Raw genomic sequence first — 26,726 nt, forward strand, 5'->3', positions numbered from 1 at the left:
TCGCTAATCTAGAATTTCTCGTCGGTTTGTTCAGGTTGTACCTATTTGTTTTTCACTTTTCATCTGTCCCGCGCGTCGAGCGCGTCGTTCGTTAAATTTACACATGACCTTTTCGCACGGTTTCTTGTCATTTGAATTGGAATCGTTACTCGACGAGCTCCACCTGTTACGCGAAAGACTGTACACAACAAACACGATGTATTTAGAGTACTTACGCCATTCCTTATTGGACGGGGAACGCGTGTTTCCTGCGGTTTCAGAGAATTCATTAATATATCATAGATAGAACAATCGTCGCAGATTATAGTACTGTGAACGAACAATCTTCAGGAAACTTTTACAACAGTTCTCAGTCGGCGTCTGTCACTATTTCTCATAAAATCCACAGCTTAGTGATATGTAGACTGCGGATCTTTATGCAAAATAGAAAATGTTTGCTCTGTTTGCAAGACACAGGTGCCAAATAAAAATTTCTTTCATCATTTAGTTATCTTATTACACTGAAACTAATACACCGATGTCCTTAAATCTTTTTAATATGACCACTGGTTGAAATTGTGCGTAACCATTTTTATCATAAATGCATAAAATCCACAGCCTAGTGATATGTAGACTGCGGATCTTTATGCAAAATAAAAAATGTTTGCGCTGTTTGGAAGACACAGGTGCCAAATAAAAATTTCTTTCATCATTTAGTTATCTTATTACACTGAAACTAATACACCGATGTCCTTAAATCTTTTTAATATGACCACTGGTTGAAATTGTGCGTAACCATTTTTATCATAAATGCATAAAATCCACAGCCTAGTGATATGTAGACTGCGGATCTTTATGCAAAATAGAAAATGTTTGCGTTGTTTGCAAGACAGGTGCCAAATAAAAATTTCTTTCATCATTTAGTTATCTTATTACACTGAAACTAATACACCGATGTCCTTAAATCTTTTTAATATGACCACTGGTTGAAATTGTGCGTAACCATTTTTATCATAAATGCATAAAATCCACAGCCTAGTGATATGTAGACTGCGGATCTTTATGCAAAATAAAAAATGTTTGCGTTGTTTGCAAGACACAGGTGCCAAATAAAAATTTCTTTCATCATTTAGTGATCTTATTACACTGAAACTAATACACCGATGTCCTTAAATCTTTTTAATATGACCACTGGATGAAATTGTGCGTAACCATTTTTATCATAAATGCATAAAATCCACAGCCTAGTGATATGTAACTAGACTGCGGATCTTTATGGAAAATAAAAATTGTCTGCATCGATTGCAATAGAAACTAAATTGAATGTCGTTTCTTCCCTTAATGATTTTAATAGAGGAGCAATCATATATTGGCATTTTCAATTTGAAAGATTTTCCAACAATTTTGAATTTCATCTATTCAATTTTGCTACAAATACGCAATAATCCGCAGTCTAGTGACAACATTCGCAGCGCAGCATCGCTCGGAAGTGTCCTATCGGGATACTGTCGCGTCTTCAAAGTCAAGGCAAAGTTCCACGTCACGAAACCCAGCGATAACAACAATTTATAACGCTGGTATAGTATTGTCTAGAATTGATTGCAATAGACGCGCGTCGAGCGTCGAAAGACGATTGCAGCTATGTATGTAGAAACGACCCGAGTTGCATGAATATCCATTCTTCCGGCACATCGACGTGATGAGACAGATTTCAGCCACGGGTGCGCGACGTTAAACTTTCTATTCGTTAAATTGAAGACGACAATCCGGAAGTGGTAATCATTCGCCGGGGCTCTCGCATGCAATTTTTACCGGGCCCCATGGCGCTCGGGACATGCAACCCGCCGATGCACATGTTGTCGACCGTTCGCAGTAGTGCAACAGCGATCGAAACGACATTTGTCTTTCATCAGAGAATCGCTGTTGCAATAACGGAAATGTAATACCCGAGCAAACAAGAAAACACTGTTTATCGAAGAAATGTGTCTTGTACTCGCCATAGTTTTATCCGAAATCAACAAGTAGAGATTTAATTTAGCACTGCAGCTAGACAACCGTTCAAATATCACGTTCGGATAATAATCAAGGCTCTACTTCATCGCGAATTAAACAAGCATATACAGTAGCGGACAAAAGTTTAAGACCGCTCTAAAGAAGACGATAACTTTTTTAATATTGTACTATACGATTTGAACTTTTTTGGGAAGCTAAATCAATTAGTTTACTGAAGGATGTGAAAAGAAATTTTTTTTAAAAAATTGCAATTGATCGGAATTATTGAAAAAAATACTAAAAGTTGAATTTTTAACTTTTTTTTGTGGGCCTATAGTGAAAATTTAAAAAATACGTTTTGTAAGATCTGTGTCAATTAAACATATTCTGAAAATTTCGTCAAAATCGGTCGACGTTGCAATGAGCTACAAACGTTTAAAGATGGTAAAAATTGTAGATTTTCACGATTTATTGCTGAAAATATAAAAAATCTGCAATTATTACCATCTTTAAACGTTTGTAGCTCATTGCAACGTCGACCGATTTTAATGAAATTTTCAGAATATGTTTAATTGACACAGATCTTACAAAACGTATTTTTTAAATTTTCGATATAGGTCCACAAAAAAAAGTTAAAAATTCAACTTGTAGTATTTTTTCAACAATTCCGATCAGTTGCAATTTTTTTAAAAATTTCTTTTCACATCCTTTAGTAAACTAATTGCTCTAGCTTCCCAAAAAAGTTCAAATCGTATAGTACAATATTAAAAAAGTTATCGCCTTCTTTAGAATGGTGTTAAACTTTTGTCCGCTACTGTGTGTTCCGAATTCTGGCGTGTTTGGGCTGATTTCTGCTAAAAGTTCCATAAGAGAAATCATTAGACGGAAAAATAGTCTGTACACAATACGAACAACGTATTATGAAAGTGGTCTAAATCATACAAAGGTGGGTATATGTTATTTTCAAAGTTGTACAGATACTGTAAAATAAATGGGATTATATATATTTACTATTTACTATTTATAAAATACTGTTTTTCCCAACTCTGAAATCACATGTATGTATTTCTTGTTTCAAGATATTTAAAGGGAAAGTGAGTTCCATATAATGTTTGAATAACAAGCACTGTGTGATGTGAAATAACTGATAAACCCATTTTCCTTTTAAATTTTCCCTTAGATCACTTTCATTAATTACGGGCTCGCATATCAAGGCATTGCCGTAATCGTTACACAGCTGTTACGAATGACGGATAAACGTGCAGTAACAAAATAAAACGATTCGTAATCGGGAATAAAAGCAATTAGGACGCGCTCATTAGCGTCCCGACGTAGCCAGGTAGTATGTAATTCCCTTTCTCTTTTGATGAATACATATGTAGTCCGCGAGATGGTAAAATATGGAAAGGATTGTCGCGGCTCACGGTTCAGAGTCTAAAGTTTCCAAGATTTTACGCCGAAGAAACGATCGAGTCTGCAAAACGAAAACGCAGCTGTTCCGTGGAACTGCGTTGAATATCGCATTCCGGTGTCCTTATCTCACGTCTTTCGTTTCTTGAAAAGGATAGTAGTATTTAATCATAACCGTGTGATAACTATTCATTTTTTGTTCAGGTGGAGGAGCATGCTGCCGATCGCTCGGACTTAACGAGGCTGGGAACGTCCGATTCTGAGTTAATCCGAAGGGACACCGACAGATCTCGAAGAAATGTGATAGAAATATAGACACGGGACAAACATTTATCGTTCGTAGTTACAAGTGTGATAAGGAAAGATGGCGCTGTCGATATGGTTGCTGGCTGCACTCGCGGCTTTGACCACGACACACGCACTCGAAGGGCCGAATATCTGCACGAGAATAGAAACGTGAGTACCGTACACCTCGCACAGGTGCATTCAGCAATTTATTTTCATTCCCTTGGCCTTTGGCTATAATCCGCCTGCAGTTCTCAATCAGTTTGCAATCGATCCCTTCAGTATCGTCGCGATTAGATTGCAATTCAAGTCGCCTTGCGATTAAGATTAAAACGCCAGATACCATCGGTATCGAAAACTCCCCCAAGAAAATCGAAAAAATGCAGAAAAATACGAAATCATGATGTTCTACTGTTTAGTTCTCTAATAAAGTACCATAACAGGCAGTGTCGTCAATTTTTTTCAGATTTTTCTTGCGGGAGATCATAGCGAAAAACACAAAAAAAGAATTGAAATTTTCGACGTTTCTGCTTTGAGGAGGAAAGTTACACTTGTTGGTTTTTCATTTTTCACGAGCACAGTTTGCAAGAAAAAAATCTGAAAAAATCACGCTATTCTACTGTTTAGTTCTCCGACAAAGTACTATAACAGGCAGTGTCGTCAATTTTTTTCAGATTTATTCTTGCGGGAGATCATAGCGAAAAACACAAAAAAAAAAAATTGAAATTTTCGACGTTTCTGCTTTGAGGAGGAAAGTTACACTTGTTGGTTTTTCATTTTTCACGAGCACAGTTTGCAAGAAAAAAATCTGAACAAAATGCTGTAAAGTGCGCCGTAGGATCCAAAATATGTCACATTTTTTTCAGAATTTTAGAACATATCGAAGGCCGGAAAATTTGGTTTACCCTGTAACTACCCTAGCGAGGAAGCTAGAGAGCTGAAATTTTTCTTGGTCAGCTTTCGAATGATTCGATTGCCATTGAACAACCTCTAGGGGCAGTTTTGATCGTCTTAATCGGCTAGGCTCATATTCATTTTTGTCGTAAATGCACAAAATCCGCCGTCCAACGATAACAATAGGATCGCAATATGTGTGGCTGATTTTAATGTAACTGAATTCGTTGGCAGGTACACAGTGACGGTGAGGATATCAGAGCAGAAACCTTACACGATACGGGAGAACACTTGGTGCTTCAGCTTTCCGCCGAGATGCTCCAAATACAAAGTCGTGTTCAAGACACTGTACAAAGAACAGGTAAGCGTTCAAGTAAAAATGAGTTTTTCCCAAGTCGAAACGAAAGGTGAAACCCGAGCCTGAAGTCTGTACGTTATTTGATCAGGAATTAACGAAGCAAAGGCCGGTGGAAGAATGTTGCAAAGGCTACACGCAGACCAACACCGGCGATCGTTGCATTCCAGTTTGCTCCAAGGACTGCGTTTACGGCACTTGCATCGCTCCGGACGTTTGCAAGTGCGAGTCTGGCTACGGCGGACCGTTATGCGATTTCAGTAAGCATAGAATTTTTTTACAGCATCCCACTTGATACAATTTTGTGCAACACGGCAGTTTCTCCGGCCTAGAAATCCACTCGCTCTCCACCGCTCTGTGTTTCTCTGTTTATTTGTAAACGTAATGTAAACTGAATATTCAACAGTTTGTCTCGATTAGTTTCAATTCCGTAGTATATCGCATAAATATACATAATAAGAGCGACTTATCCGGCAGGTAGAACCGGTATTCGCAGCGAAGTAAAAGTTGGGAATAACATTGCTTAATACCCTACGAGCTGTCTAGAAAATGTCAAAGTAATCGGGACGATATCTTCGGAGCTTTTACTATTTTGAAATTTCCACGTTCTGGAAATGCAATGGATTAAAAATGTTTAAGGAATTTAATCTTTGTAGAATGTCCACCTGGAAAGTGGGGCAAATCCTGCGAGAGGGAGTGCATGTGCAAGAACGGAGCTAATTGCGACCCGTTCGATGGCAAATGTTTGTGCACCAGAGGCTGGACCGGTGACTACTGCGACCAAAAGTGTCCATCCGATCGGTATGGGCAGGATTGCAGCGAAGTGTGTCGCTGCAGACACGGTGGAAGCTGTCATCACATTTCTGGGGAGTGTCATTGTGCTCCTGGCTACACTGGGCCTCTGTAAGTGTCTCTTAAACTCTCATCTGAAAGATCGGAAACATAATAATTATTCTTTTCTAGCTGCGACGATTTCTGTCCGCCTGGAAAGCACGGCGACGAGTGCAAGTCGGAATGCAAATGCCAAAACGGTGGTTCCTGCAATCCAACCACTGGAGATTGCTATTGTACTCCCGGCTGGATCGTAAGTTGATAAGTACACTGCGGATCGCTATGCATTTATAAGAAAATTGAGTAGATGAAATATTCAAAATTGAAATAAATTTTTTAATGTTTTCGGCGCAACACGGTTCGATCGTTTACTACGAATTATAAAGCAACTTTGCTAATTGTCAAACAAAATCAACGTTTCGATCCAAGTTTGGATCTTTTTCAAGATTTATTTGAATCGCGTCTGTAAATTAAATATGTTGTGTTGTAATTTTGGAAAAAAACAGAAATATTGAATGATTGATTGTAAGAAAAATTGTTCATAAAGACACACTCACTTGCTTTGGGTAAAATAAAAATTGGGGAAAACATTTAAAAATTTATTATATCAGCAAATACGATCGATAGAAGAAACATATTTATTCAAAATTGTGTTGGAAAATTGTTCAAATTGAAGATGTCAAACAATTTTGTTGGATTACACTTACTACGCGAATTTGATGTTCTAACAGGGCAGTGTCTGCGCGAATAGATGTCCGGAAGGTTTCTGGGGTAAGAATTGCTCAGATGTTTGCGACTGTTACAACGAAGCTGGGTGCCACCATATCACAGGAGCATGCGAATGCAAACCTGGCTATTACGACGACAAGGTGAATATTTCTTTAGAGGTGTTTTCTCTTCCGAACCATTAACCATTTGCACTCGGAACTATTCATTTCCACGGAAGGTGCAAAAACATGCTGGCCGATGGAGGACTAATTAGGAAATCTATTGTTTCCACAGTGTTTGAAGGTATGCTCAGAAGGAACGTTCGGCTTAAATTGCACTATGAACTGCACTTGCGGAAATGGCGCGGTGTGTTCTCCAGTCGACGGTTCCTGCAAGTGCAGTCCTGGTTGGATCGGGAAACAGTGCGACGAACGAGCTTGCGAGGACGGATATTGGGGTCCGAATTGTGCGAAGGTAAACATTGCAGTTTCTGGATAAAAAATCACATTCTAATAATAACATTAACAAAACATCACTTTTTCCTGAATACATCTCGTTTGCGAATAAAGATCTTGATCAAAACGTTCTCTGTAACATTTCCATTCTAAAGTCGGACATTTCTCGTGAAACAAACCAACGTTTTTATATTTTCAAGTCGTGTATTCACCGAATGAAATTCGATTGTCTAGGTTTGCGATTGCGAGAACAACAACACAGAACTCTGTCATCCTTGGACTGGAAAATGCATTTGCAAAGCCGGATGGGACGGCGACACCTGCAGCAGACCTTGTCCATTCTACACTTACGGCAAGGGCTGTGAAAACCGCTGTGACTGCAAGAATAACGCACAGTGTTCGCCTATAAATGGAACCTGCATTTGTGCACCGGGATACAGAGGTGAGGATTGCCGCGAAGTTTGTCCTGTCGACACTTACGGAGAGAATTGTGCACAAAAGTGTATTTGCAAGAACGGCGCTACTTGCTCACCCGAGAACGGACGGTGCAACTGTACAGCAGGTAACTAGTTTTTCTTTCTATTCCCAACATAACATGATCGATCAATACAGAACCGGTTTTAAATGAGAAAAATGAATTGTTCGACCGACGAACGTAACATCGTATGTGTTCTAATATATACACAGAGCTGATGAGAGAGAGAGGTACTTGACAAAATAAGCATCTTGCGATCGTACCATTTGACTATTGATTGTCTGAACATCATTAACACAGCGTTGCTCGAAAGTTTGGGATCACACTTGTCTTGTAAAACGTAGACTAGAGCAGTTTCGATCTAAAAGAATGTACTATTAGGTTCGTGCACGTGGAATGTCTTATTTTTCTCAGTATCTTCATGTGCAATAACCCGATACATACAAAGATTGTTGGTGATCCGAAGCGTTTGAACGATTCAGTATTTTTCGATTGTACGATCGTGAATCGCATGACCAACTAATAGTAGCTTTTCGATGGTTTGTCATTTGCAAATTCGTAGATGTACACGTTGCGCCTAGCTCTAAGTTATATATCGGAAGATTACTAAAAGAATTAGTACGCAAGGTAAGTATTTACTTAGATCCCCGTCAGAAGATTCGAATTCAAATATAGTATTAAAACGAAGGAATTTTTGCTCTTGCATGTACTATTTTACGTTTTGCTAGGATGGGTTGGTGTATCTTGCGATCGTCCCTGCGACAACAAATCATACGGCAAGGACTGCGAGGGTAAATGCAATTGCTTTAACAATGCCGCGTGCAATCCGCAAAATGGTAAGGGGGCTGGCTGCAACGTCTTTTCTTTATACAGCTCGAAGTTTAATGCTTTCTTCGGACTCTAACCAGAAAGCATTAATTTTCATTGGTCCTTGACAAACGTTCCATGCGCAGAGTTACGATGCATCGAGTGTTTTCGACATTATTGAACACAAGTTAACGAATGCACGTTTTCAAGGATCCAACTTCTCTTCCTCTTTTTCTCTTTTCAAACCTTGTTGCACCTGCACCAACGATCCACGATCTTTTTTTTAAATACACAGGCACATGCACATGTGCAGCTGGTTTCACCGGCGGATTTTGCCAGGATCGTTGCGAAAAAGGATTCTTCGGGCATGGATGTTCTCAGGTCTGCGAGTGCCACAAAGAGAATAGCTTAGACTGCGATCCTGCTACAGGTCGTTGCATCTGTAAGCCAGAGATGCGAGGTTTGTCACCTCTTCGACTCGTTGATCAATCGCCAGACATGAAAAGTACAGCCTTTCCTTTTCCGATTAACACGTTTAATCCCACTTATATCTCATTGTTCATATCTTCACACTTAGTGTATAGATACGGTGACCATATTTTCACAGAGAAAAGATTTCAATTAAAAAGAGATTTTAATTGAAATTTTTCAGCGAAGTAAAGGATATATGGTCACCTTGTTGTGTAGAGAGCAGCTTCACGACTGCGTTTTCCTGTCTACTTGCACTCTATCTATTCAGTATTGTACAGTTTATCAAAGGGTCTGTACATAGAAATTGAACGATAGAAGACTGGAAAGCGTTGCTCGATGGCGATTCGATCTTCGATTAAGTTTCTCATTCTGAAAATATAAAACAGGAATCCGCTGTGAGACTATGTGTCCAGAAGGTCATTACGGCGAAGACTGTCATTCGCTATGCGAATGCATGAATAACAGTTCATGCGACCCAGAAACAGGCAATTGTATTTGCGCCAGAGGCTGGGAAGGACCTAACTGTTCTGAACCATGCAAGGAAGGCTGGTACGGTGTGGGCTGCAAAGAAAAGTGTCCGGAGAAAATGCAAGGTAAACGTATACGTATAATGAATTTTAGGGGAAAGCGAAACTCATTCAGGTCTGGCAGTCCTACCCAAGAATAATAATCGCGGTACTATATACACATACGTATACACATACACACTTTATAATTGCTAGCATGAAAATATGGTGTTCCGAGTTATTAGACTGTTTTGTAGATTTTGCACCGTAGTTAGACAATATTAATTCGTGTTCAGTGTTTAGTTGTGCATGCGCGCAAATAATTTGCACACATTTTTTAACACTCTGTAGTAGTAGCGAGAAAATGTAGTGAAACGATGTCTTGATTACTAATACAACAGAGGGGAGGATAACAAATTGTTTCTTAATAGCGTAAAGCTTAAAAATGATGGTAAGTGTTCTGAGATTTATTACTTACACCTAAATATATAAAAACATGGTAAAAAGTAGAGGAAGATAAACATCGAGAGTGTTTACGAGGGATATTAAAATGAGTTATAGGAAAGTTTGTGTATTTTATAAAATCGTAATATTTTATTATCTGCGATCTGTTTAGGTAACATGACCTGTGATCACGTCACTGGCGAGTACATTTGTCGACCAGGATATCTAGGTTTGACGTGCGAGCATCCCTGCCCATCTACTCATTACGGTCTAAATTGTGCTAATCATTGCCGTTGCAAGAATGGCGGAGAATGCCATCATGTAACAGGTAAATTTTCTCGTAATAAAAAGAATCACTTGCCTGCAAGTACTTTTTATACAGAATATTATTCATCCAGGCGTGTGTCAGTGTCGACCCGGTTGGCACGGAGAATTTTGTCAAACACCCTGTCCGGAAGGAACTTATGGCATAAATTGCACGCAGCACTGTACCTGTCAACACGGAGGCAAGTGTAGATCCAACGATGGTCATTGTCGTTGTACTCCCGGTTACACTGGCACTAAATGCACCGAAGGTAAGTGAAATCACGTCTATCATCTATTATCTATCGATTTTCTATCTATCCATCGATCTTATAAATAAAAATCAAATGCTGTTCGTTGGTGAGCGCATCACTTGAGAACGGCTGGACCGATTTGGCTAATTCTTTTTTTAAAATGTTCGTATTAGTCCGAACTAAGTTATAGGATAAGAAAAATTGGAAAAGTATCACGGAAAAATGGAAAATTTGGGAAAAACTAAAAGTGCTTTTAGAATCATATTTCAATACAACAAAAAAACGAACGTCGTAGCTTTTAATCAATATTTCAATAGAACGTCGCAGCTTTTAATCAATATTTCAATAGAAATTTACATTATCGACGTCTGTTTGCATTATCGACATTATAACATTTTTATTTTGCAACATTACTCTGCTATAACAAGGAACCAAGTGATCCACGAGCATACGATATTCCCTAATCGCGAAGCTCGTATAAAATAAGAAAGTACAGCTTGTATAAAATAATAAAACTAGTCTGCGGACTTTATGCATTTATGCTAAACATGAGTAATGTAAAATAAACACTTTTCTTTTATTTTGCATAAAAATCCACATTATAAACGTAACCCATCTGGTCGTACTATTAAATATTTCATGTTTGCGAACAGTCTGCCCGGAAGGATACTATGGAGATCATTGCATGGAACCCTGCGACTGTAAGAATGACTTCTTCACATGTCATCCCGCTAATGGTTGCACCTGCAAACACGGATACGGAGGTACTGATTATTATTATTATTCTGATAGTCAAAGTAAAAAATATAGTTGGTACTCGTTACAACGAAGAAAAACATTATTCAACGATCTTAAACGCCTTCCAGGTCCGAATTGCGACGAAGAATTATTTTCGCGTAACATTCAAGAAAAAGAAGCTGGTTACGGAAGTATAGTTGCAGGATTTCTATTTGCTGCAGCGGTAGTTATCGCTATGGTGCTAGCAGGTTGGGTTTATCATAAGCGTAGAGTGAGGGATCTGAAGAATGAAATTGCCCAGGTGCAGTATACCGCTGATCCTCCGTCTCCACCAGGTAAGTTGTCTTTAACCCTCAGACGGCTATGCCAGAGCCTATTTTGACCGGGAACATCCAAATTATCATTTAAGTACTCAATTTGTGGCAATTAAACTAACTGAATAGCTGTTTCATTCAGGATATTGGAGAGACTAATGTGTCTATACACGAGATATCATCAAAAATCGTCCTAAAATATTAACGGTTGTTTTCGGGACGGAAGTAATCCTGAAAATCTTCGGAAACCCTAATATTCTCGAGACTCTGACAATTTTCGAGAACCCGTTCCGATCCCGAATAAAATTCTCCGCACATGTTTGGCGTTTTCGCTTTCTGATCTACATAATCGATTCGCTGGAGATTGAGTACACCGATTAATTAATATATTTAATAATTCTCATGGGGAAAAACCACGTTTTCCACAGAGCAAACTCAATTCGACAATCCTGTGTACGCGTACCAGGGTTCGTCGAAATTCGACGATGGAATGACCAGCTTGTTGAACAATTTCCAATTCAGAAACAACCTTGGAACGAATAAGAAGATAAACAACGAGAAGGTGATGCTTGGTTTGAACAGCTTGGACGAGGATGACGATTCGAAAGGTAAACATTACGAATGAATTGTTTTTAATCGATTAAATAGAATCGCGGTGTATTCAAAATGCTTATGGCGATCGATTCTTTCTAGGTTCACTTAATCGATACGACCTGAAGAATAGGGATGCTGATATGGGAAATCCTAATCTGAATGTATACCACAGTATCGACGAAATGGATGGGAAAAAGGTGGAGCATGTTTACGACGAAATAAAGCAGAATAACGATGAATCGGAATACGACCAGTTGGACAATCCAAGACCAGTCAGCGGCTACAAACATTTCAACCGAGTGCCGAATGGTTTCACTGCGAACGTGTCCGATAACGCCGGACCTAGCAAGACGAAGGAAAAGGACCCAGAGTTGGGCGAAACTTAAGATTCTCTTACGATACTTGTGGATCAAGTTAAGTTCTATGTCTTTAATTCCTCCAAATATGTGTCTACCATTGTGATTTAACGGAGCAGGTTACGAGAAACATTTATACTTCCAATCTTTGGCACATCTGTGCTCTATAATCCTCATATCGAAAACCAGACTTTGTGATCTGTCAGCTGTGAGTTACTAGAAGAAACATTTCGATAATCCAAATCAGTTCTTATATAGAAAACTATAAATGTACTCTAATTGCTCAGTATGTGCATGTACATAGTTAGACGATACAAAGCGAATAGTTAAATGAACATTTTATTTATGAAATTCATATACTCATAGTAATTGTTCATCTGTAGCGGTTTAGAGTGCCTTTTTCATAACGCGACAGTTAGCGTTGTCTAATGCAATATTATTATATTAAGCAATAATAATGCGCATTACGTGGATCGGCCTTTCAGCCAAATTATTCGGAAAAAAGAGATCGAATGTACATCTGTTACAGTAATCATGTGATCGATCTATATATATTCGAGAACAAAGATAAAAAATATAGTCTATACCTTACTTAATATTTCATAAGGATTGGAATCTTGACAGTTTGGAATTTGGAATAACGCGTGTTACGAGATCGAACGTTATATTATTTTATATTTTTTACTCTAATGCCACAATCTCGAATACTCATTTACTCATCCACCAAAAATTCAGAACAATTATTATGAATCAAAAATTTCATTTAATTGTATATCGCATACATTCTTATTTTCGACATATCATTCAACGTTTATATAAGATAAGAGTGTTAACATTTTACCAAGAATTTATTATTACGTTTACAATCAAGAGGAATCTGTAGAAATCATTCGAGATATTTAGTGTAAAGTGCTATCGTATTTATTCCTTTTTGTAATGTATTAAGCGCAATACCCGAAGTCTATTTTTTAATTTTTAAGAAACATCTATTTTTACGATTTTATATAAACTAGTTGTATTTTTATATGGATTCGTGAAAACAGATTGTTGTGATCGATGCATGTATGTACATGTACGCGCCTCTGCAAACATGCATACATATACATACATCGGATGAATATGTAAATACAATTAAACTAATTAAGATACGATGTAAAAAATTCGTGTTCTTTGTAATACTGTGCCGTAGAATTTTGTGTGAATTACGCATTCGCTGCTCGGGATGGTCTGTATCCAGTGGATTTCATCAGGCTCAAGATCGGCGACGAGAGCCAATAAAGTCCACCGAAAAATAGTAGAGCCGATGTAACGTTCACGCAGAAATTTACACCTGCAATAAAAAAAAAGATCGTTGAAATTAGCTCCGCGATCTGGAATTGGATCGTTTATTCCGTTCTTATTTTTTTCAAAATAAAGTTTTGTTACAACGACATACTGTATACGAAGCTGAAGGCTAGTACGCATAAACCAACGATAGTCGAGAACCCTTTGTTAACGGAGCGCATTGTCTCAATTCCCATAACATCGTACAAAGCTAAATCCTGGCAGCTGGATAAGCTGCCTATACTGATACCGCCTAGAAGAGCCCAAATCTTAATGATCGTGGCTCCTCTTCCATATGTTAAACCTGTAAAAATAAATAAGTTTTATTTCTTTAACCCACTGATAAAACAGGCCTTTCTCGAACGATAAAAATCACGTACCTATCAGAATGACCGCGCAGAACCAAGCTGCTAATCCGAAATATATTCGTCTGTCGTGATTAGTGAATTGTAAAATTTTGTAACTGGCAATATTTGGCAGCAAAGTGCCGAAACCAGCCATTGTGCACAGTAGAGAGTGTTGGAAATGTTGTCCGGAACTGATAGAAAATATTACAGGCAACAATGTCCAGAAGAAAAGGGTGAACACCTTCATTCCAACCCAGCCAACGACAGCCATCCAAAACCGAAGGTTTTTCAAGAGCCGAAGCTGTTGCTTCCACTTGCTATCCGAGGGCTGAAGCGGACTGACAAATAGATCTACGTCATCGTCTGGCTCCTGATAGGCGTACATATTATTTGCTTCGCTGAACAGTTCGTCGTGTGCTCTTTCTTCGGCGTTGCCATAATCCTGGTTTCCAGGCTGGCGGCGACTGTTCAATTCCAACGTGCTCTCAAGAGTATCTGCAGATGTTGTTATGGGAATTTCGTTGTCCTCTTCAGACAAGAGGAGACTGTGAGTTATGTTTGAAATTTCAGTTTTTCTTAGCGATAGTTCAACTTTTCGTCACACTGTCCAACATATGTTGACTGTTCCAGGAGCCTAACCACCCGACTAAACAGGGAAAACAGACCAAAAACTAATTTTCACCATTCCGCTATGTTTTTCAACGATATTCGTTAATTTATAACAAGAAAATATTCATTTTCTATGCGTCCTAAACAGTGGCGGCTCAAGTCAAGCGGAGGCCCTCAAGCTCGAATTAGAAATTATTAACAAAAAAGAAAAGTAACGAAAAATTTCATGCTGTTACACATTAAATAAATTTATTTAAAAATTTATAGATTTATTTAAAATTTGGGGCCCTATAATATCCCGGGGCCCCACGCGGCCGCTTACCGTTAGATCCGCCACTGGTCCTAAAGAAGATCTACAGAAAAATCGTATACTAATGATTGGAGCTGAAGACATGTATTGGACAGTGTCGTTATGTGTAAATTACTTGGAAAAAGAACCTGTAAGGAGAAGTTGGTTGCACCGACGGTAAACGGAAAGTTAGTGTGCCAAGAGCTGTGGGTATCAATATCATGGTCATCAGTTGCAATCCATTTTTTAATCCTGTGTAGTGCAGTAATAAATCTGTGACGTTGGGAATTATTATCAGGCCGATAGACGTTGCGACGTTCTTTAACGTTAATGCCAAGAGAAGCTTTTTCCTGAAATTCTTCCTTAAAACATAGTCGCTCAATAGAACCACAAAACTAGCGCCAATGCCCATCACCGCACCTGCGCTGGAGCTCGCTAAATATGCCCCAACACCACCTGTTGCAAGATAGCCGGTTGCTATAATACCGACTGACAGAAGAGTTACTCCTATTATTCCTACCAAACGTGGAATCGACGCCATGCTGACTATCATCCTCGTCCAAGGATCTAAAAAAGTTTCATTCGCTGTTACAGCAAGGTGGGGTAGACTCGTTTTTTTCAGGATTGCAAGAGTGCGGGATGGGCCTTCTCATTTTTCAAAAATGGGGTTTTTCAATAGTCAAAAGCGCTAGATCAAAGATTGATAAAAGATCAATTTAGGCCGCGATCGCCCTCAAAAGTCCTATTTTTACGTTTTTACTATATACAGGGTGTCTCAAAATTCCCTCCGGAGCCGAAAATGGGAGGTACCTGAGATCATTTCAAGCGACATTTTCCTTTGAAAAAATGTCGTCCGCGGCTTCGTTAACGAGTTATTAACGAAAAACACGGACCGATGAGAGCGCGAGCTAAATAGACGCGTATTTACAGCCCAGCGTGCCGGCAGCTGAGCGTCGCGTCGGTGGCACGCCGCGATGCCGCAACGAACAAGAGTTTATCGATGATGTGAATCCTCTCCGATTTCGACGAGCCTTGGATATGTTGTCAAGACCATGATTTTGAACAACATTTCCCTTCACAGTTTCTGTCGATCGGCTTTAGTTTACGATATTATTGTAAAAGCTTGTAATTGTAAATCGATCGATGTACTATTTCCTATTCGATTTCGATGAGCTTTGTTTCAAAGGAAAAAGATATTTAAAACATCGAATTTATAACATATTTCAAGGTTGTCGAAATCGGCGAGGACCCACATCATCGGCAACTTTACCCGAACGAGAGAAGCAGAAAATCGAATTAAAAACTTACTTATTCAGCCGTAAATCCATTTGCTTATTACTCCGGTGAAACACAAAACACGGAACACCTTTCACACAATTGCTGAACACGTAGCACACTTTTCTAATTCGTATCGATAGTGAACGAAAGTATATACATGCTCCTACGCGGAAAGATGAGTTCCAGAGGAGAAAAGTTAAAGTTATGGTAGTTGTATTTTATAACTATTTCCTGAAAGTGAGAAAGTAACAGTCGTTGTGTTGTATCAGAGTTATCTGTTCTCTCATTGGTCCGTGTTTTTCGTTAATAACTCGTTAGGAAAATGTCGCTTGAAATGATCTCAGGAGCCTCTCATTTTCGGCTCCGGAGGGAATTTTGAGACACCCTGTATATATACATATATGTACCTGCTAAATTCCAAAAAGCAATGAGCAGTATTGGCGTCAGAATAATTCGTTCGCTCCATATGCTTTCGTCGTTGCGTTCGCATATAATATAGTCCAACACTACACCGTACATAGGTAATATACTAAAAATGGTCATCTGTGAAAGCAGTATTTAAATGACAATTTTTAAACAATTACAGATCCAGTTTGTCAACTTTATATGCGTAGGTCTAATATTTATTATACAGGGTGTTTAGAAACGTATAGTGAAATATCCAGGATTCTATACATACCTAGCGCTTTATATGAAAACGATTAGTAATTGTTTATGCTGACAATTATATATGTAGAAGACAATGTGGCATCTGATAATACCTGAAAAAAGTTATTTTACACTTCTGTTAGAAAATTTACGAATCTTTTGATGTTACTAAAAATTCTTGACCGCCAATGCGCGAAATTTATACATTTTCTAAATACCCTGTATATTTACATAATTCTCACAGTCGCTAACAACCGAATATCAGAATCAATTCTTTGAGAGTGTATAATGTGAAATTTACAGCTAGCTGTATCATTATCTTCAAATTGGTTTCGCGTTCGCTTAAAAACACATGGCCTCAAAAAATCGATTAACGAGCCAGTACATTCATGTTTTTAAACATACCTGGACCAGACACACTCCGCAAAGAACCAGCCACGAGTAACCACCATCGGGAACGGTGGGCCCCAATTCTGGGAACGATGCGACAACTTCATCGAGATGAAGACGCTTGGCTACTGACATCCTCTGTATCTCTTGTTACTCTTGCGAAAAGGAAAAAATTGGGGGAGCGATTCGACGATGCACTTATATTAATGCTTGAACGCGCATTATGAACATTATAACAAGCTGAGAACCTTATCTAATCTCTGACAAGATGTCAATGGTCTGATAGGCCGTATGATAAGAAATCGTAAATATTCGAAGAATACTTCTGTGCTCACGCGTAGATATACGTTTTTCTTGTAGGAATTACTTATGGTTAATCAAACGCGCGTTCAGGCAGTTCTATCAGACGAGAAGCAACATAAATACAAATATATACCCAACATTTATTCGTTCGGAACAATCAATAACAATATCAAAAGTACACGTGCCTCGTCTTAAGTCATTAAACTCCGTTAACAAATGCAGCACGCTGGTGTTAAATGCAAAACTTAAGTACTGTGTCACGCTATAAATATTCTCCTCTTGCCAAGTACATCCTGACGGTATCAGGCAACCCTAGCGTGAACTAGCGTTAATTTTTCTCTATTACGTGAAATTAATAAGCACTTCGTTCAATTGATTGTTCGAAGAGTCTACTCCGCTTTTCAGAATTTCGTTAATATTTCACCTGTAGGAAACGATGAGAACAGACCTCGAACAATCAACTGATATTTTAACAAGTATATGGCTAATTCATCCATGGCTATACTTCTTCGCGAGCTTCGCCAGTTGCTATCGAGGTGTACCGTACCCTTTTATTGACTGAATCAAGTATCGGCTCGATTTTCTTGTGTAGTTTCACACGCTGCACGTATATCAAAGCGCATACTAATCCTATTAGCACCAACGACAAGAAAAACAATAGAATTGTCGCGCCATGCGGGGCCGAAGAAAACAGCTTCACCTTACAACTTCTCATTTCGTGAATAGCATGCGCTGTTTTACCTGCAAGTGTTAGTAAGCAATTATGAAACAGTCTCGTCGATATCTACGAGCCCCATTGAGATCACCAACACCAGAATTCGCCAACAATGATATATTTTTATTTTTAAAGAAATAACAAATAAATGCGTATTCTACTCTCATATTGAAGAATATCATTTCAATTGGATACTGATGTATTTCTTCAGACTTACGTATTTGTGTCGGTGATTTCAACAGGATCGAATATATCTACTAAATATAGATACAGCAATGTGAGAATAGTTTACCTTCGTAACACTTCAGGTTGTCCTTATTGCGAACAAACACTTTCGTCTGGTTTATCCACTTAACGAAGGGATTCAGTTGGCACGAACACTCGAGCGGATTGCCTGTCAAGTCTACCGCTATGTTTTTATTGTGTTCAACGATCGCATCCATAGCGTGAAGATCGTGCTCGACGACTTTGGTAAATTTGTTGCGTTGAAGATCCAAAAACCGTAGATTCGGCAAGCAAGATATATTAAAGTGTAAAGCAGTGAGTGCATTGTCGCCAAGATAGAGATCCAGGATTTTTGGAAGATCGCAGAAAACATTAGGGTCTCGGAACTCCGAGATCTCGTTTTGTTCCAGGTGTAATTTCATCAGTCGCGCTAAATTGCTAAAATGACGAAATGGTAAAGCGATAATAATAAACGATCGCAGAAGAAACAAAGGTATTTTTCATTGTCGAAAAAGGTGTACCTGTTCACAAAAATATCATGCAACGTAGCTGCTAGGTCTCTTGGTCTATCTTGTCTACCATCCTCAAACGCATCGGTCAAATGAAGTTCCAGTAGCGAAACAAAATTAGAGAACACTCTGGGATGACTCCTATCAGGGTCCAACGACAGCTCGTTGAAGTCGAGAATAAGACGTTGAACCCGTTGAACATGATGGTACGCCTTCCCTCGGATTTCCCTGATTTTATTATTCGACATGTCGATCACTCGCAACTCTGGGAAACGGTCCAGCGTGCCGAACACATTCCAAGGCAGTTCCTCTAAGTAATTTCCCGTGAAGATCAGCACCTGCGAATGAATTAACAAATTAATGCCGCTGAATATGAATTTATCAATGTTGAAATTCAGTAGATTATAAAGCGATAAGCTGCAAAACTTCATTATCGCTTCTATGAATGAAATAGATGAAACTTCTGTGAAATGCATAAAAGAATTCTGTAGCTTTGTACGCTGTAATGTGTAATTTTTGTACCTGTGTTTCATTGGGCAGATGCGCCAGTGGTTCGGTGTTACGGAATTTTGAGTCGGTGCAGTTAACGACATATTGGTGACGGTTCTCGTAGCACGTTTTCCTGCAAATACACTGGTTTTTGAAAGCCTCTCCGCACTCCAATCTGGCTGATTCATCGGTCTCCAACGAATGCCAATTTGGATCACAGTCATTAGGTGGTTGAGCAGTGGACAAGCATGCTAGCAGAAATATTATGCAAACTTTCTTCATTGTACATCTGAAATAAGAAAGTAACAATTCACTGTTTTATTCAGTAATAAACACGTGCAAATATTTGTATTTACTTACATGTTCTTATATTCACTTTGTTAACCATCGAGGAAAGGTTCAGCACTAATGTTTAGGAAACGTTAATTCTCTTTCATATCTGTAAAACAGAACAGTACAATCAGTACACAAATACGAATCTATCAGGTCCTTGTATATGAAATTTCCGATTTCTCATTGTACGTCACTTTGTGGTACAAAGCTTACGATCCTATCTTCAACTTAATTTACAGAAAAGCTTGTAACACTATTTCAAATGTAGCCGCGCAAATTGCGTTTGAAATTGTAGCTCACAATCAGTGCTGAGTTATTGGCCAAGAATTCTCGCGCATGCGCGGCGATCGTTAGCAATCAGTAAATTCCAGTAAATTCTCGATAAAATAGGATACCTTGGTCACCCCGTGAAATTTTTCAAAATTGTTATTATCTGATTGTGAGAAATTAATGTATAACGTGTATTTCTGTGCATTCTGTAACTCGTGGGACACTATTCTCGTCTCGTGTCGTGTTTTGTCTCTCGTCCTGGAGTCGGCTGGAGTCTGTTTGTCAGAAACAGGTTGTTTCGGTACTTTCCCGCCAATATCACTACCCCACGACCCCACATAAATATATTTATTTAAATACATAATGAATGATGACGAGTCGCGTGTGTTTAGTGCCTTACAAACGGTTTTTAATTACGAAAACTTCAAGAATGAAGTCCACAAAGAAGCTACGATTGCTATCAACAAAGGTTAATCCATTGTTTATTTATAAACTGTTCGATCGTGTCACTTCACATTAACGAGATATTATCCAAAGAAGAAAGAAAATTGTTTCGATAATATCTCGTTAACTATTAGATTTAGGACATATGGAGGTCAATACATTTATACTCAGAATTCGATAGTCAATGGATTCATGATACAGAAAGTAGGTCTTTCCAATTTAAAAAATCAAGGTGACCTTCTCCTCACCTTGGATTGTCCATCGGGACAAACAAAAATCCCACCACATGATGCCCCCCTCGGTACTGAACAACTTCCATTCGAGACATTTTTGCGTATAATCAATATTTTTTGAGATATTCGTCTGTAACGCTTTATAATTTTCACCCTGTATAAAATCATGTTTAGATGCCGTCACGCGGTGATTAGTGAATATTTCGGGCATGTGGCAGATCCTTGCAAAGTGAACTGCGACGTCTGCGAAGATAGAGATACGGTAAAAGCGAGAACCTTTAAATTTATTGCTTACTCCGAGAGTGTAGAGCAAATTAAATACGACATGTAAGTATACCGATCGCTTGAGAAGTTTAGAAAAAAGTTAATATATTTAACTGGAAACATGTGTATTTTTTAGTTGTGATATTAGCGACGATACGAAGGAGGAACAGTCTCGAAGCGTTAAGGAAAAATCGGCGGAACGCGCGGAAGAGGGAGCGAAAAAAATGCAGCGCTGCGCTCGGAGAAATTTCTACATATAGACGAAAATAACAACGGTGCGATTGTGCAATATAGAGATAAGCAAAAAAGTAGTTCGTCGACGGAGGGGGGCTATATTCAGCCGTGCTCGTCGAGCACGCAGAAACCGCGCGAAAGATAATTCAAACGCGACAGGTGCGAACGAACTGGTGACAGCGGGCTCATTGCTGGCCAAATACGATCTGAACAATGAGTTACCGCTGGAGCCGTGCGGTTCGAAGAACAACGCGGCGAATACCTCGATAAGAATAGACGGCACTCAGATTTCCAGCGGGAGAAGCAACACCAGGACACGGACGGTCGAGAAAGAGGATCGAGTTACGGGGAACGATTCCTGCGAAGTGATTTTCGTCGGACCGAAGAAACGGAACAAACGCTACGCCAACAGAGACACGTGTCCTGCGGAATTCAGCTCCAAAAAAAGGAAACTCGAGACCGAAAATGAACCAACCACTGTGCCACGGGACAGAAGTGGGAGTAGAACTTCCGATCGGGATGATGCAAATGAGATCGTGTCGCATACCGAGTCGAGAATCAAAGGTGCAAACAGCAACATCAGGACACGGACGGTCGAGAAAGAGGATCGAGTTACGGGGAACGATTCCTGCGAAGTGATTTTCGTCGGACCGAAGAAACGGAACAAACGCTACGCCAACAGAGACACGTGTCCTGCGGAATTCAGCTCAAAAAGAAGGAAAATCGAGACCGAAAATAAACCAACCGCTGTGCCACGGGACAGAAGTGGGAGTAGAACTTCCGATTGGGATGAACGCGTCAAGGATGATGCAAATGAGACCGTGTCGCGCTGCTATGCGACGGCGGAATATTTGATGAACAAGTACAAACTCGATATGCACTCGATAACGCTAGAACCGTGTAGAAAATGACGGCGGAGTTATCCGAAGTTTTCTTGTGAAAAAAATGCAGAAGTTATTTTTAAGTCAACCTAATAGCGCAAACGTAATAGCCAATACTCGTAGTTATGTTAAACGGTCCTCGCACTTAAGGACGATACGTCGTAATTAGCTTCACTTATCGCGTGGTCGTAGAAAATGACTCTATTACGAAATCGATTGGGATTTTCAAAATCGCTTTCGATAAAACAAAACGACGCTTTACAGTTGCTACCTCTTTTGTAGACAGATCTATATCACAGCGATAGCAGTAGCAAAGTAGGTCGAAGAGTCATTCTGCTCGTAAAACGTCAGGCTCGCGCACCTACGCAACATGTGACATCGCGTATGATCCATTGTTTGTCGCAGAGGAGATTCTAGTCACGTTAATGTTAAAAAAGCCTTTAGAAAAATCTATTCTCGTAAAGAATACACATTGCAATGCACTATAGTTTTACTCGTAGTACAACGTTACTGTTCTTGTTTCATGTACAAACAAAAGCACAGAGGAACAATCAAGTTAAATAGCTACATGTTTTTCTCGTTCCTCGATTACTTCAACTTGGCCTCTTCTTTTCAGTAATATAAATGTAATGAAACTTTGTTTATTGTGAAAAGCAAAGGGGGACGAGATGATTCATTTACTCACCGTTTCGAAGCAGGTAGAGCAGGACGCGAGACAGTGATTCATCGGGACCGTTCACCGGCTAACTACTTCATCGTCGATGGTGCACCATCTCTGGCTCGGCCAAGGGAATTTCTGTCGCGCACACGTACGACACGGGATTCGTTGCAACACCGAAATTATCGGCGCGCAGGGACACGTCTGCGGTGCACTTCTTCGATTTCACTGACTAGAAGAGGCGAGCGTGCGCGCGCTCTAGCGAGATCACGTCCCGATCCCGCTAACCTGAGTCCGATCGGGAACAACCTGTTGGAAGGAACGCCGCACGACCGAAACCAGTCACAAGATGCTCGAAACAATCGTAACCGGCTGGAACGTAGCGGAAAAGAGGACTTCTCTCCGTTGCGCCGCGGACAGCATTGCTCAGAAGTGCTCCGGACGTACCGGCCGCACCTGTGCTCCCTCCTTTCGAACCCTTCCTACACCTTTTCTTACTTTCTCCACGTTCTTCCTTTTTCCTCGAACCGCTCCTCGCTTTTCTTCCGTATCTCCCTCTGTGATCTCTCCTCTTTCTATCTTTCTCTCTTCCTCGTTTCGGTGACACTGCGTCCCCTTTCCTCTTCAGATCCTCGGCTTCCCCGCACGCCGCACAGTGGCCGATATTCTTAAAAAGTCGGACGAAAGTCCGGATGACTTGAAAATTTTATTTATCCGAAAATAATTGTTCATTTTCGTAGATAGATGTATCGGCAGTGTCAAGTAATAGCTAATAACGTAACGTGTTATCACGACGAGTCTTTTAAACGGGTAGTATGCAGTATGCAGGTCTCTCTTTAATTATGTTATGATTTTTCGGGGTCTTGGATTTTTGTAATAACACTCGTGAGACCAGGATGAATTATCCGAATTTTAGACCACTTGCTGTGGAGGAGAAAGCAGTTCAGAAGAATTATGGAGAAACTCGAGTCTTACGATTTATAACAGTTATGAACATTATAAGCTTCATTCGCTTGTAGAGGAGTCATTATCTTTTTGCAATTACGAATGTATGTAACGTTTAGCTTGCAATTATTATTTGGTGAATCTTCAACGAAAATGTATGTCCTACAATGAAGCTGTGACGTTACTTCGATTGTACTATAGCTGCGTTAATAGCTCGAAGATTTTCGATACGTGAGAACTATTAATCGCGGAAGTCGTAATTCGCATAAGAGCTTTGACTTCTTCAGTTACGTCTAAGCTTCCTTTTTAGATCACTTGTCAAGGATACTCTGTTCTTACAAGTATAGTATTTACCGTCATCCGGTACTTCAGGGTTTGTTCTAATTTCGAATTTTCGAGGTTTAGGGAAATGATTTGCTACGACTTTGGTATATTTTTTAACAGATAGCGAATAGCAAAAGTATTATACGTTAGTGAAGTTGTGGAGAACGCTTCGGAGGATATCGTGAATTTAAATGAGGCCGTGAGGCTGTACAAACTATGGCCGACATGACATGAAATATTAAATGATATATTTGTATGCGCGAATGGCGTTCGTATGGCCGTGATAGTTATTTTAATTTTGCATCGAGCTTCCGTGGAGTCCTATGTGTCGCAAGATACTTCCGAAACGGAAATATTTTTTTACACTTCAACAATAATACGAGTAATTTGTTGGAAGAAATTATTTAGAAGTGTTATACGTGAGGAATTAGGAGAAGTCGTTGTTGGAAATATATAAGGATAGAATTGCTTAGAAGTGTGCCAACGTCGCAGAAAGATATATGTCTAAATGTTTCCATTAAATGTATATTGATCTCTTTGAACATCTTCCGTAACATTTACTTTCATAACGTACATATAAACTCGAAATAAATCTACATGTAGAAATTATATATGTACGGGTGTTATACAATAATGTGTTGTGTATTCTTTGCGACTTCGTAAAACGTGGCAATTGTAATCGCTATTTATTTTCGCGAAAATTATATATTCGAAAGTGCGCAGGACAGAATAAGCTCTTAAATATATAGAAAAGAATTCGTTTCGGTATAATTAATCATTGTAGAAACACGTTGAAGTCAAACATATATATACTTGTTCGTTTTGGCAGAAAATATATAATGCATGTGTGTTCAAAAAGAATGGACAATGAAATTAGTGAGAATGAAAAGATCTCGCTCTCAAAAATCAGTAAGAAAATATGTATATACGTGTATATATATATATATATATATGTGTGTGTGTATGTATGTATATATATTGGTATATATAAATATATTAATATCAAAATGAAGAATATTTTAAGAGTGGTGATCTCAAATATATGTTGTGAATATACATATCTTGCTTGTCGATTGTTTAGCATTTATTTCATTATTTTAAATTAGTTTCCGAATATATATATTTTTCTCTTTTTTCCCGTTCGTCTTCTTTATAAGATTCGTCACGTAAAATCGTATCGATCGCTCGTATGTATATCTCCCAGAAGGAATGCAATACACAAAACAATGAAACTCTCTTACAAAAATTAAAATTAAAACTTATTTAAACAGAGAAAGTACGATTAAGTGGTACTTAAACTTAAAATTTTGATTTTTCTTGTTTCCTCTTTTCTTTTTTAACAACGCTACGATTTTACGGGTAATCCAAAGAATTAGCTCGTATAAATGATTTTATAATGTAGAGACGAAGATATGTCTAACTAGAACGGATACCTTTTAGAATTAACAGAAACTAGCAAAGTTATTTCGAGATCGGAAACTATGAAACCCGTAATTATAGCGATTAGATCATCACTTTTTACATTGCTCGTTGGTCGCTTCCCTTTCACTCGATAAGCGTTTCTATATCTTTAAATTGCATTATTTTTCTTTCTCTTACATATACATAACATCAGATAAAGATGCGTACGTACGTGTAGATGATTATCTATTTGCTTAACCAGAACTTCTCAAACGTTGATTAATTATAAATGTTGAAATTACAAGGAAATTGTTTAATTTTTACATCGATTCAAGAATTCCTGGTTAACAGAAGTGACAGGGTAAACACGCTGTCATCGCGTTTACTGTTTTCGTAGACAAGGAGAGACAACGCATAAAAAATATTACAGTCAAGCGATCGATTAACGCATTGCTCGTCACAACTAGATTTCATTCCATCAGAATCCATTCCTGCGAATAGGCTTAAATTCTGATGCATAGTATGCTCCTTATGGTTTTGGTAACGTTCCCGTGGATCTAGCAACGCGTTAATCATAAGACACAATTAATTAATCTGATAAAATTAAGGAATTCAACCTTTATAGACTAGACACTATGATCTTTACTTCGTACATTTTGATTTGGAACCTAAAGAAGAGAATTTCAATATTCTCGTAACTCTTTTCTTTCTGTTTTTTTTTGTTTTGTACCATACTCATCACCAAGATACGATATTATATGCAAAGATCAATTTCTCTTTAGCCTATCCTAGATCATTTGACGATGAACATTAAAAGAACAATTAATAAACATCTTCTCTATTCACTATAGTTATAGGTAATCTATGAAACATTCATTGTCAAATATAATCGATCACTTATATATAAGACACAACTATTCCAAAAGCAGCTCTTGTTCGTTACATCGAAGAACACTTCGATCCTTTTCGGGAGGAAGAGTGTTTGTATTAAAATAGCAGCGACTTCGATACAACATTCAATGTAATTATTCTTTTCTTTTTTTGTGCTCAACTTTCTCGGAAATGCGCTGATAAATCGCTGTCGAATTGTTTTGTCCACCGGGACAATTTCTTAAAAAAATATTGCAACTTCGAAGCGTTGCACACACCGATAAAATACATTACATGAATTTTTCCAGAGTCTTATAAAATTAGATGCTTCTGTTTAGCTATGTCCTCTATCTCTCTCTCTCTTAAATGTTTGCCACTTTCTTTTACTTTAAAGATAACATGGATAGACTATAACGCTACAAGAGACAAAACCGCTTTAGTAGCGTCCTTACAATAATATAATCTCATTTGGACATCAATATTAATTACCAGATCGATCATTTCGGAGCATCTATGATGTACCTTAAATATATATATAATATAATATTTTGTATATATATATATATATATATA

At 38.7% G+C, this 26,726-nt stretch overlaps 3 protein-coding genes across 7 annotated transcripts in view; 1 reads left to right on the top strand and 2 right to left on the bottom strand.

The window, feature by feature from the left end:
- The window catches only part of Drpr (multiple EGF like domains draper), a 33,398-nt gene extending 19,797 nt beyond the window's left edge, over window positions 1-13,601 (top strand). For 2 of the 5 annotated variants that reach the window (XM_076445123.1, XM_076445124.1), the window contains exons 2-18: window positions 3,586-3,837; window positions 4,795-4,921; window positions 5,007-5,175; window positions 5,572-5,818; window positions 5,879-5,999; window positions 6,478-6,615; window positions 6,749-6,928; window positions 7,144-7,471; window positions 8,113-8,220; window positions 8,487-8,651; window positions 9,049-9,255; window positions 9,785-9,940; window positions 10,011-10,187; window positions 10,823-10,933; window positions 11,036-11,242; window positions 11,650-11,829; window positions 11,915-13,601. In XM_076445123.1, coding sequence (XP_076301238.1) covers window positions 3,746-3,837; window positions 4,795-4,921; window positions 5,007-5,175; window positions 5,572-5,818; window positions 5,879-5,999; window positions 6,478-6,615; window positions 6,749-6,928; window positions 7,144-7,471; window positions 8,113-8,220; window positions 8,487-8,651; window positions 9,049-9,255; window positions 9,785-9,940; window positions 10,011-10,187; window positions 10,823-10,933; window positions 11,036-11,242; window positions 11,650-11,829; window positions 11,915-12,201 — 3,000 coding nt within the window. In that variant the 5' untranslated portion in view covers window positions 3,586-3,745 and the 3' untranslated portion in view covers window positions 12,202-13,601. The remainder of the gene's footprint in view (window positions 1-3,585; window positions 3,838-4,794; window positions 4,922-5,006; window positions 5,176-5,571; window positions 5,819-5,878; window positions 6,000-6,477; window positions 6,616-6,748; window positions 6,929-7,143; window positions 7,472-8,112; window positions 8,221-8,486; window positions 8,652-9,048; window positions 9,256-9,784; window positions 9,941-10,010; window positions 10,188-10,822; window positions 10,934-11,035; window positions 11,243-11,649; window positions 11,830-11,914) is intronic. The other 3 variants (XM_076445125.1, XM_076445126.1, XM_076445127.1) reach the window with 3 other exon arrangements.
- LOC143219200 (uncharacterized) lies at window positions 13,593-17,229 on the bottom strand. Its single transcript, XM_076445136.1, has 5 exons — window positions 17,071-17,229; window positions 16,425-16,560; window positions 14,889-15,306; window positions 13,875-14,386; window positions 13,593-13,798 (listed from the first exon to the last, which is right to left on the bottom strand). Exons 1-5 carry the CDS (start codon window positions 17,188-17,190, stop codon window positions 13,593-13,595), a joined length of 1,392 nt encoding a protein of 463 aa, XP_076301251.1. The 5' UTR covers window positions 17,191-17,229.
- Window positions 17,230-17,478: 249 nt separating this feature from the next.
- Window positions 17,479-19,578, bottom strand: LOC143219202 (trophoblast glycoprotein-like). Its single transcript, XM_076445138.1, has 4 exons — window positions 19,330-19,578; window positions 18,820-19,145; window positions 18,366-18,736; window positions 17,479-18,099 (listed from the first exon to the last, which is right to left on the bottom strand). The coding sequence occupies exons 1-4, from the start codon at window positions 19,576-19,578 to the stop codon at window positions 17,858-17,860; spliced, it is 1,188 nt and encodes a 395-aa protein (XP_076301253.1). The 3' UTR covers window positions 17,479-17,857.
- Window positions 19,579-26,726: the final 7,148 nt, after the last annotated feature.

Source organism: Lasioglossum baleicum, unplaced genomic scaffold (genome assembly GCF_051020765.1).
Source record: "Lasioglossum baleicum unplaced genomic scaffold, iyLasBale1 scaffold0021, whole genome shotgun sequence".
NCBI classification, from domain to species: Eukaryota; Metazoa; Arthropoda; class Insecta; order Hymenoptera; family Halictidae; genus Lasioglossum; species Lasioglossum baleicum.

Bases quoted from the DNA above. Each gene is read 5' to 3' on its own strand.
- LOC143219202 (XM_076445138.1), bottom strand. From the start codon at position 19,578: ATGAAGAAAGTTTGCATAATATTTCTGCTAGCATGCTTGTCCACTGCT. The intron at 19,146-19,329 runs GTACAAAAATTA...ATTCATTCGCAG, and splicing joins ATCTGCCCAATGAAACACAG to GTGCTGATCTTCACGGGAAA. The intron at 18,100-18,365 runs GTAAACTATTCT...TAACACTTGCAG, and splicing joins CAACCTGAAGTGTTACGAAG to GTAAAACAGCGCATGCTATT.
- LOC143219200 (XM_076445136.1), bottom strand. From the start codon at position 17,190: ATGTCAGTAGCCAAGCGTCTTCATCTCGATGAAGTTGTCGCATCGTTC. The intron at 14,387-14,888 runs GTTCTTTTTCCA...CATAACTCACAG, and splicing joins CAACCAACTTCTCCTTACAG to TCTCCTCTTGTCTGAAGAGG. The intron at 13,799-13,874 runs GTACGTGATTTT...TTATTTTTACAG, and splicing joins CTGCGCGGTCATTCTGATAG to GTTTAACATATGGAAGAGGA.